This window comes from Brassica oleracea, chromosome C1 (assembly GCF_000695525.1).
Source record: "Brassica oleracea var. oleracea cultivar TO1000 chromosome C1, BOL, whole genome shotgun sequence".
NCBI lineage: Eukaryota > Viridiplantae > Streptophyta > Magnoliopsida > Brassicales > Brassicaceae > Brassica > Brassica oleracea.
The window spans coordinates 33,005,972-33,018,065 of NC_027748.1; the positions used below are offsets into that span (position 1 = coordinate 33,005,972).

Consider the following 12,094-nt stretch of genomic DNA (forward strand, 5'->3'; position numbering starts at 1 on the left):
AGTAAAACTTCTTTTGATTTAGATTTCATTGCTTTCATCTTGTGTTCTTGTTGATTTCTTATCTATTTCTCTACATGATTAATCTGAAATCCACCATGGGTTTAAGAGGAATCATGGAGATTAGTGAGTAATCACCTTTTGAATTCATGCGTTAGGGAGATCAAGGGTGATTAGGTTAGTTCTAGGATGTTTTAGTGTAGATCATTCTTGTTCCTTGCTAGTAGAGTATTCATAATGCATCTTCTGAGTTGGCCACTCAAAAGTTGATCAATAGGCATTTCCCACCCAAAAAGTGTTTGATGAAATGCCTGAGACAACTCTCCTAGGCTTTTAGTATACTTTGCCAGAGACATTTGTTGTTAAAGGTGCTAAAATAGTTAATAGACTTGTTAGTAATGATTGCTTTCACATTATTCAACCAAAGACATTTTCTGTTTGAGATATGTTAGCAAATGAGCATTCATCTAGACATAGAGCTTGCTTAGAATTGTGTCTAGGCTTAAGGTTGATAGTTTGATTGATCGTTTGCCATCCTTAGTTTGAAACTTGATCACCCAAGGTCTAATCCCAATACCCATGAGTTCTCTTTTCCTTTAGTCAAGAAAGTATCATTCTTTAATTGTTTTCTAGTATTAGTAGTAGTTTAAAACCCATCTAAATCATTGGTTGCGCTTAGATTAGGCGAGTGCTTGCATTCTCGGTGCTTTGATATCCCTCAGAACTGGTTCGACATTCACTATACTACAACATTTGTTTAAGGAGCCTTAAAAACTCCTAATATCAGCGGTGGCTGAGCAAAGACGGCCTAGAGGAAGCCATAAAAGAGGGATGGGGAATCTCCTCTAGAAGAGATGCAAGCGAGCTGCATTTTAAAATAAGTAATGTAAGATGAGCTTTTTCAAAATGGAAAAACGCAAATCCGACCAACTCGGCAAAGATGATTGAAGATATAAGGGCTTTGCTTGAAGATGGGTTCACTAGCGAGGAAGTCCTGAACCTAAAATGGAACTTATGCTCAGCTTTTCGAGAAGAAGAGCTCTATTGGAAACAAAAGAGCAGAGTCCTATGGCTTAAGGAAGGAGACCGTAACACGAAGTTTTTCCATGCAGCCACCAAGCAACGGAGAGGCAGGAATCATATAATCAAATTACGAAACTCAGCCGGTGGACGGGTAGAGGACGACGAAGGCATAGAGCAAATGGCAACTACATACTTCCAGAACCTGTTTACTACATCTTCTTCGGGAGATCCCGAGGACGGACTCCGGTATATTACTGCGCAGGTCTCCCCAGATATGAACACGTCGCTCATACGACCGGTACTGGACTCGGAAATCATGAAAGCCATAGAAGATATCAACCCAGAAAAAGCGCCGGGGCCGGACGGGATGACTGGTACTTTTTATCAAGCGTTTGGGGACATAGTCGCAGAAGATGTGATTCATACAGTCAAGGGGTTCTTCAACTCGGACTCCTTTGATAGCCGACTAAATCAGACCAACATCTGCTTGATTCCAAAGACAGATTGCCCCAAGGAGATGACAGAATTTAGACCGATAAGCTTATGTAATGTAAGTTATAAAATCATCTCCAAGATTATGTGTAGACGGCTAAAAAAATTCCTCCTGAAGCTCATCTCGGAGACACAATCAGCATTTGTGGCTAGACGTCTGATCTCAGACAATATCTTAGTAGCCCGCCCAGGAGATTTTTCATGCTATGAGAACAAACCCAATCTGCAAGTCAAAGTTCGTAGCTATCAAAACCGACATGAGCAAGGCCTATGATCGAGTGGAATGGAACTTTCTGGAAGCTCTAATGCTTAAGATGGGCTTCGCAGAGAAATGGGTAGCATGGATTAAATGGTGTATCTCTTCTGTCTCCTATCAGGTCCTCTTAAATGGTGAAGCAAAGGGCAACATTAAACCCTCGAGAGGACTCCGGCAGGGAGATCCTTTGTCGCCTTTTCTTTTTATTATCCTGACAGAAGCTCTTATCTCCCAGATAAAAGGTGCAGAAGCTGAAGGGAGATTAATGGGGCTGAAGATTGCTCAAGAAAGTCCCGCCGTCTCGCACCTCCTCTTCGTAGATGATAGTATATTTTTCTGCAAAGCAGATGTCCAGTAATGTGCTGAGTTGATGAAGATCATTCATAACTATGGTGTGGCTTCAGGACAACAACTGAACACATCCAAATCGTCCATATTGTCTGGTAATAAAGTCCCTGCCGAGGCGAAACAAGCCATCAAAACAGCCGTCGGAATTCAGCGAGAAGGTGGAATGGGTACTTACCTAGGCCTCCCGGAGAAGATTTGTGGATCCAAACGACATGTATTTGCGTTCATTAGAGACAGATTAAACAATCGGATCAACTCTTGGAAAGCGAAGTTTCTGACTAAGGGAGGAAAAGAGATCCTCATAAAGTCTATAGCGCAAGTGCTGCCCACCTATGTCATGTCGTGTTTCTTACTTCCCCAAGACATTTTGAATAAGCTAAAGAGTGCGATAGCAAAGTTCTGGTGGAGCACAAAAGAAATAACAAAGGTTTACACTGGATGGCTTGGGATAAGATATGTAAACCTGTTGAGAAAGGGGGTTTGGGCTTCAAAGATTTGAAGAATTTTAATCTCGCACTACTTGCGAAGCAACTATGGTGCCTACTACATCATCCAACTTCTCTCCTGGCCCGTGTGATGAAAGGCAGGTACTATAGGCATACCAACCCATTGGAGATAAGCAGTTCGAATAGCCCGTCGTATGGTTGGAAAAGCATGCTGGTGGCTAAGGACCTACTTAAGAAGGGGCTGAGACATACGATTGGATCAGGTTACAACACACGGGTGTGGTTTGATCAATGGATCCCGACACAAACACCTAGATTGGTCAAAGATAATGGAACATGGAGAGATCCTAAGCTGTACGTGAATCATCTAATCGATCACAGTACCGGCGAATGGAGGATGGATCTGATACAGAACATATGTGATCCCGGTGAGATTTCTCTTATACAGAGCATTCGACCTAGCCGGAGTATTAAGGCTGATGGTTTCTGCTGGACCCATACAAAGTCCGGTCTATACACAGTCAAGTCTGGGTATGAACTAGCGACTCTGGAAAAGAGCGAAAGTGATGATTAACAAGTGCAAGAACCAAGTATCAATCCCTTACTATCTAAGGTGTGGAAACTGAAAGCTCCCAGGAAGATTAAACACTTTCTCTGGCAATGCTTAACAGGGTGCGTTGCGGTATGCAGCCGACTGGCTGAACGACACTGCAGAAACGAACGGGCGTGCCCTAGGTGCGGAGGAGATGAGGAAACTATAAACCATCTTCTCTTAGAATGCCCTCCGGCGGTGCAGACATGGGCGCTGTCCGATATCCCATCAATTCCGGGACAATTCCCGAGTAAGTCACTCCTGGAGAACTTTGATTTCCTTTTGTTTCGAGCCACTGCAAAGGGCGTCTCAACGCAAAGGCTTATCAAGTTCCCGTGGATTGCATGGTATTTATGGAAATCAAGGAATGATAAGCTGTTCAATGGAGTGGAGATCTCTCCTTTGGATTCTCTACTAAAGGCCAGCCAAGAAAGTGACGAGTGGTGCGTTGCGCAAGAGGTTGTATCGGCAGGAAAGGCTCGAGAGAGCACAGCAACGGTAAATCGTGAGGAGATGATGGAGTCGCACAAACCGAGATGTCAAGTGGATCCATCTTCGGCGACCAACCAAGCTACTTTCGGCGGGGGTTTTGTTCTAGATCAAGAAGACGGGAACTCAATCTCGGGTTCCTTTGGGAGAAATCAAGTCCTCTCTCCCATTCACGCGGAGTTCCAATCCCTGTTATGGGCAATGGGTAATTCTCTCCGATTGGGGCAAGAATCTATGCATTTCGAATCGGACTGCCTGCAAATGGTTAAGCTGATCGAAGAAGAAGAATATTGGCCATCTTTGGCTTCAGAATTAGATGAATTCTTTCATCTCCGTTCTTTGTTTACTTTATTTTTCCTTTCCTTTATTCATCGCGAGTTCAATTCTCGTGCGTATTTCCATTCTAAGGATGCTCGTATGAAAAACTCTGAATTTTTCCATGTAAACATTTTTGTTCATCCGGGCTTAGCTCAGGTTAACCCTCCCGGACCAGTTTAATGAAAGATGGTGCTTTTGTTGTTAAAAAAAAAAAATATGAACCCTTTCCATAACAAACTACCAATCCTAGTCGGTGGCATCTCCGATTGTTTCATTACTTTGATGGCAATTTAACCTCAACACAATTAATACATTGTGCTAACCGTTATATGATGGGCCTTAATCAGTTAATCCCTTGCGTTAGCGGAGTTGAAATAGGCCTTCATTACGAGACTTTTTAAAATGTACAACTTGTTGTAGTTTAATTAAACCGTTTGTCAGTTTTTCATTTTTTTTTTCTGTTTTTCATTTTTCTTATTGAATAAATGTTACATGGCGGATTTGAACTGATACAATCACAGACATTAACACAAACCACTAAGTTACATGTCATATTCTTTATCATTTATATAGTTTGTATAGGGCTAGACAAAATATCCAAATCCAAAGAATCGAACGGAATCCGACCAAAAAAATTGTATCAATCCCGAACCAAAACTGATTAAACATTCAAATGTATCTAAAATTTTAAGATTTGGAGAACCGGAACCGAACCCAACTTGAACCGAAATATTTTTGAAACCCGTAGATATCCTAACAATAACTATATATTTAAATATATTAATTATTTCTGATTTAATATTTTCAAAATATTCAAAATGCATGAAAATATTAAAAATTACCAAATATAGTAACAAGTAAATATCTAAAAATAGCCAAAAATTCTCAAAATACTGGAAATATCCAAAATACATACTTTTCTCCATCCATATATCCAAATTGAACCAATTTTCATATTAATTTTAATTATCTAGTCCTACATTATTTAAAATTTTATGCTATATATTATTATTTTTAGGATTTAAAGATATTTATTTAATTTTTGGTTTCTCTTATATTTAAAGGGGTACTCGAACTCGAACTGAACCCGTAAGAATTCTAATGGAACTAGAACCGAAACTTGTAAATATTCTAATAAAACTAAAATTTCTAACCCCGAAAACCCGAAATCTGAATAGAACTGTACCAAATTCAAATGGGTGTCCGAACACCCATCCATATGTTTGTTTATCTCAGTCTTGCGAATTATAGATCGAACACATTATGGACAAGTTATAACACAGGCAGAGCACATAATTAGGTTAATATTTCATAACTCGCGATGATTTCTTTCTTGAGACCTCTGGATGTTAACAAATAAGCACGTCCCAGTTTGAAGTTAGCCAAACCGGACTTGTTAATGGGTTGTGGGTTTACCGGTCCAACTGATCGAATCAGGCCAGGTTTCAACCCATTATAACCGAGACAAAACAGCACATCTATCAAAGGAACAACTTCTATCAAAAGTAACAACATAAGGCGATTTTAGATGAAATAAGACAAAGACAAAAACATAAGACAAGTTGTTCAAAAAAAAAAGAAGACAAAAACATAAGACAAAAAAGAAGAATAAAAAGAGAGGGAGGTAGAGAGATGCATGTGGTGAGCATTGTAGAGTGTATGAGTCTGGTTGGAACTATATTTTCAAGACGCACGCCTTCAAACATTTTTAACTCTTTAGTAATTTCCAAACATTGAAAAAAGGGAGAATTAGCAAAAGGGACACTTTTGTCTCATTAGGACTTTTGATCTTTTGGTCATTTTTGGACATGTTTTACCCTTTTGTAGTGTAACAAAATTTATTTCAAGTTTTAAAAGTTTCAAAAAATATGAAAACTATTGGAAACATAAGTATGATTATTTATATGTTTTACTTTAAAAAAAAAATATAATGAAATCATATTTTATTTTATGTCCTACCTGATGGTAGAACACATATTCTGATCATCTGCTTAGTTTAGAAATCGGATACTAAGTATGATACATTGATCTATCTTTGGTATATATATAACACAAACAAAACTTTCTTATATATTCTACCTTTGTTATATTTCGTTCAATTGTATTATGGCAAGATATCAATAGTCTACCTAAAGCTCCATTACACATTCTAGAACTAACTCTATGTTTTACCTTATCTTGTTTATATGTCATAACCTCTTCTACCTATTACCTGATGCTATGCGTGGAGAAGAATAGATTTCCCACCCACTATGTAAGATTCTACTCTACATATGATACATATTACAGCCAAATCACAAAAAAATATGAAAATTTCCATAAGCGGTTAAGTATCTTTCCTAAATCTACATGGAATCTACCCTTCTTAAGTCTACATGAAATCTACCATAAATCTCGCGCAAGATTAATTCCGTGTGTTCCTGTTCTTAATCCAGTGAAAACACACAAGATGTGTCTTTGTTTTGCTGTTCTCTGTATATTAGGATTTGATTGGTTTTCTTCTTCTTTAGCAACGAGATTCACCTTCATTGATGGCCATACTTTTTCAGTTTTACGAGTTCATTGCACAATGTGAAAGAATTAAAACAGAAAATAAGCAGATCATCTACAAACAGAAAAATAAAGACTCAGGTTTTACAGAATCTCAGAGTTATGAATCATAGGATCAAACTACGGATTTACTACAGACAAAAAAAAGAGAGTACATAGGTACTGAAAGATTTTGAGTTCTGCAGGTGATGAGATAATCACATGATTCAAGATCTAAACTCTTGAAATAAGAAACTGGTAATGGTATGAATATATATAGGGATTGCTCTGTTGTTGAACTTTCCCATAATGGCTTCTTTTTTAGTATGATTACTGATCCTGAACTTCAAAAATTTGACAGCTGCCTTTGCATATATTTGAGCAGCTTCAGCTTCTGCTTCTGCTCTATCCACCTCTTTTGCTGCTTCTTCAGCCTCTGTGATTCCAAATTCTGCCTCTGCTACTGCTCTTGCAGCGGTTTCTGCAGCTTCTTGTCCTGTCATGCGTTTTATCATAAATAACTCTCCCTCTGATCTTGACCTGGTGAGAAATTGGCACCCTTTTCGTTGGGTTTTGGTTAGTCATTTTTGTTGTTCCTTTTAAACAGAGTTGAGGAGACTTCTGCCTTGCTCCTGCGCTAGTAAAATTAGTAGAAAACCTGTACTTGTGTTTTATCTGAAAATGAGAATAAGAGCGAGTAAGTGTTTGTGTTCATGAATCTTGAATCCAAATCTGTTTTGAGTGTTTATCTTGACTAATGGCCCATTTGATGATAGATGCTTTAATCTTACGACTTACAGCCACATGTGTTTTCATATTCCGTGGAGTCTTGAAGTTCTCCTAAAATTTTACAAGCTAATACTAGTATGCAGTCTGCAAATCCTAAGAGAAACATAGAATCTCAAAGCTTACCACTATATACCTAAAGATTGAAGTTCTGTCAGAACCGCGTGGCTCTTTCAAGTTGGTAATAGCCTCCAAGATGATCTTGTCCAAACTACAAGAACAAGCAATATAGCTCAACATCTAATATTTATCAACTTAAGTCCTGTTCGTTTCATAGTCGCCGCGTCCGGCGGCTGCGTAAAAAAAAAGCTCTGTGATGGAGACAACAATAACAAAGCCGTAGACGCAGAAAACCCAAATCAGTCGCTAATACATTGCCATAGACACAGAAACTTAGACGCTGATGACGCTGATTTCTTCCGCGTTCGTTATATTAGCTGGTAGTTGTCGCCGCGACTGGAAATCAGTGATTAGTGCTTCTCCGGTGCCGTATGTTTCTGTCATTAAAGGCTTAATTTTTTGACGCAACCGCTGGAGTAAACGAACATGGCTTTAGAACAAAGATTAAAAATCTTTAATATTAAGAGCTTTGAGTACTTCTGCGTCTATCTCCGCGGATTTAACGTCTAGGTTGAAACATCACTTTCATCATCTCCACAGCAAGACCTGGCCTGTATGCTGTCTCTATGCGAAGCAGGCTAGACAAAACATGAAACGAGGGATGGATATGTAAATTGTTTCTCTCAATATATACCTTCTCTTTGGTCCGTCTTCTTTCACATGTATGTGAGTCGGATATCGACATCAATCTGTCACCATATGAATCAAAAACCATATAAAATATATCGGTAAAGATAAGCCTTTAACAATGAACTTTTCGAAATGTTTTTAAGCTTGATGTCGATATGGTGACGATTTCATCAAAATCGACCTCTAGAACAAATTATAATTTGAAAAGTAACTTTTAAAAAGTTAAGGTTTTAAGAATTTAGAGGATGAAACACATTTGAGGAATGATAGGATTTTGATGAAATTGACGAAGAAGTACAGAACTGAGCGGACAAGAACATAGAAAAATACTAGGAAGAAGAAACCGAGAACATAGATGACTTGGGTTTAACCTAGTGAAGAACAATAAGAAGAAATAATCAAGAGAAGAGGAAGATTCCCAAGATAGGCTCATTTAGGTGAATATACAAACTATATACGGTAATTAGGTACTCATGCAGATTTCAAAAATATTTGTAAATGTGGGTATTTGTTGAGGGTGTAGTGACCATTCTATCCAGTTACAAAGAAAAGAAACGATCAAACAAATCACGATTTGGATATATTCACCATAAGAAAAATCTCCAAAAACAAATGAGCTCACCATCATCATCACAAAAAACAAACACCATTACAATGCATAACTCAAACTAATCAAACAAGGGAAACAAAAACATAAATACCAGAAAAAAAATCGAGGACAATAACATGGATCATCACGCAACTTCCGTTCATCTTCTCCGCACAAGCACAATCAGTTATTAATCTGTTCAAGATCATATCGGGCAAAACAGTTTCTTCATCTACCGGCCATGTAACACCCCCGAACCGTCCTAAGCATAGGTCGATCCAACGGCCAACAATCAAACGAAAACATGACCGACGGACGATCCACACCAATGGTTGGAGATGAAAGGCCAACCGGCCAGCCAACAATCAAACAAGTACATGACTGACCGTCCAACCCAACACCATGGTCCGGAAGCGCTACGTGACGGGCTAGGGACGATCCGGTCAGAGTCACAAACTTTATTCCACAACCTAGACCAGTTCATCCCCTAACTCGTCCCGCTGCGTCAAGGCATAAGGCTTTGCAACCCGTACCTAGAGTTAGCCTTTTCCGTTAGATCAAGGCCTAAGGCTTTTCAATCCGTACCTCGACCTAACGTTGTGTTAGACTGGACTAGTCAAATATCAGAGTACTCATGAAGCGCATATAAAAACAATTTCTTTATTGATTCAAGAAATATTCATACATTGAATAATTCAAAATTGGGCCCGGCCTAATGCCAAAACGAGTCAACATAACACAATTCACAATACTGTTTACAAAAGGCATGAAAATCTACACCGGCAGTCCTAACGTCCAGCACCAAGCTATCCGATCATCCTTACCTAAAGCGACCTGCAAAAAGGACAACAGAGTTGGATGAGTAATCTAGTATTACTCAGTGAGCTGGCGGCCTCTACCCGCAACCTAGAATCTAACCCAGACAACCCAAAATAACAATCAATCTAGCCCTAGCATGCAATAAAAGCTAAGGCTAAGCAAACCGTTACTAAGTTAGACTTGGCCTCCTGCCATGATCTAGCTTCAAGGAACGGGAACCTGCATTAAAACAAGTCAAAAACCAATCCCTAGTTGGCCAACCAATGATACCGCATAGCTTTAATATCCACCACCCTTCACAAGCAATCACTCAAACACAAACAGGTCAACGTCAGGCCTACAATAACCAAATACACACCAAGCCTAATCTGGTACCTAAACCAGACTTAGGACTTAATGTCAGAACCTGCAAACAAATCAATTAACACCCAAACACAATCACAATAATAAGACTATGAGTAACTACGACTCGATCTAACTTGTAACACCGTATATCGGTGCTACACTAACTCGAGGATTCCATAACCCTCTACGACACACTAACACAACACTCTAACCTGGGCCCTGGTGACTTCCTCGTCTCTATCGGCAATATCCTATCTCCCTACCATAAAGGCCAGAAGAAGGAACTTTCAACCGACCGCGGCCCACAGTCCTTCGGGTCACCGCGCGATAGCCCATAGTCCTTCGGGTCACTGCCACATTACACCGTCGTGTAATACTCAGCCATAGGCCATGACCCCGTCTATCTGAGTCTTCCCGATCTAGCGAATAAGAGGTTTCCTTGAACCCGCTGAATACAAGACCGAGGAAATACTAGTCCACCCCAAAACATGCCTAGCATGGGCGGGTTTCGCACCTGCTGTCGGCATAACACTCGACACACAATCCCTAGGAAAGACCTAAGGGAAAAGACTCGTACCGAAAACTAAATAATACTTAGGAGTCTATGACACTAACCACTAGTAGTAGTAGTCCGGCCTATATGGCATAGGACATGTAGTACCAATATCACAACTAGGAGATCAGCCTATATGGCCAAAGATCCCCTAAACAACAACAACTAAACAACTCAACCAGTTAGTCACTCCCTTACCAAGAGATGACTAACCTCAATCAACAAGATTAATTAAACGAGCAAGCATTTAATTAAATCTACTCAATCAAACCATTACCTAGATAGTTCGACCTCCTGCTACGACACTATCTTTAAAGATAACGGGAACCTGCAGTCAACCATATCAACACGCAAGAATATAAATCATGATGCATCCTAATCCTAGTCAGGTTATTATCTCAGTCTTAATTGCATTCATCCCAGTTTAGCCCTTGCTAAACTGAGTCCGGTTCCATAAATAACCCTAAGGACTCTACCATGTAACAGCGTGAGCATTCTACTCTATATGCGACTCGATCTTCCCTTAGTTCCAAGTGGAACTCAACTACCCTAAATTCCAAGTGAAATTCACACAAGCCAACTCACACTGTTCTAGGCGAGAAACGGCTGGTTGATCGGAGAGGACTTAGCCAAAACCCAATGGACGACTTGACTGGACTGGACTGATCTCGACTTGGACAGAACATGGGCTTCACCATGTAGAAACTGACAGGCTTCAACAGACTGATCTGGACTCTTACAGAACCTCCTTTAGCTTCTGGACAGTTCTTCGGACTTCCCGGTGGAGTATTGAGCAATACTTCGACTGAAATGAACCCGTGGAACTGAACTAACTCCGGACAGTACCTCCACTTGATCATCAAAGAATATAACTGGCCTGGACAGATTGATTTGGATAGAGCTTCTGCGTCACAATCGTAAAGAATCAACGATTGGACGGAACTGGCCGTCTCGGTGGAGTATCGGTCTTCAGAATCGACGACTCTACATCGACCACTTTCTCTCTCTCTCTCTCTATAGCCACGTTGACTTGATTCCCATCTGAGCTTATCTTCATTTGATTGAACTTCAGTTGGACAAAACCTTCCCTAGGCGCTGATTCGAAATCAGTAGAGAACTGGCCTCGAAAACTCTCTAAAACTCTCGAAAAAGATCGGAAACTCTTGCTTTCTTTTTTTACCTTCCTCTCACGTTTTGAACTGGCTTTGGAAAGGTATGGATGTGATGAAATGATCTGGGGTCATGGGCTATTTATAGAAGACAACAACCAATCAGCTTCAGGTTGGTGACAGCCCGTGTGTCGCTTCACATGGCTCCGGACGCATGCACGGCGGCACCTCGTGCTCCACATGGCTGGCTGCATTTCCAGGACACGTGCAGGACGCCATCACTCGTCCCAGATGTCAGGCTGCATTACTAGAACTCATGTAAGGCGCCACAGCAGCACACACATGTCGATCAGCATGCTTCGGTTGCATGCGCGGAGAGACCTCGTGCTTGGTCGATCCACCTTGTGCTTCTACATGTCAGGATGCATGTACAGCTTCCACGCACGGCGACACCTCGAGCTTCTGGAGACACTCAGCTTGTTATATGGTTGACACCACGTTCTGAACCTGATGTTAGGAGTTTTCAAGGCTCCTAAGGCAAATGTTGTAGTATAGTGATTGTCGAACCAGTTCTGAGGGATATCAAAGCACCGAGAATGCAAGTACTCACTTAATCTAAGTGCAACCAATGATTTAGATGGATTTTAAACTAC

At 40.3% G+C, this 12,094-nt stretch overlaps 1 protein-coding gene and 1 long non-coding RNA gene across 3 annotated transcripts; one reads left to right on the plus strand and one right to left on the minus strand.

Annotated features, from left to right (window-relative positions):
* The first annotated feature begins 2,692 nt into the window (after positions 1-2,692).
* On the plus strand, positions 2,693-4,141 carry LOC106337859. Its single transcript, XM_013776966.1, has 2 exons — positions 2,693-3,125; positions 3,234-4,141. Exons 1-2 carry the CDS (start codon positions 2,693-2,695, stop codon positions 4,139-4,141), a joined length of 1,341 nt encoding a protein of 446 aa, XP_013632420.1.
* Positions 4,142-6,985: 2,844 nt separating this feature from the next.
* On the minus strand, positions 6,986-8,433 carry LOC106301171. 2 transcript variants are annotated; one of them, XR_001262170.1, is made up of 3 exons: positions 7,874-8,433; positions 7,413-7,487; positions 6,986-7,165 (listed from the first exon to the last, which is right to left on the minus strand). It is a non-coding gene; the product is annotated as an uncharacterized LOC106301171 (long non-coding RNA). The 2 variants fall into 2 exon arrangements; XR_001262169.1 differs by having other exon boundaries at positions 7,403-7,487.
* Positions 8,434-12,094: the final 3,661 nt, after the last annotated feature.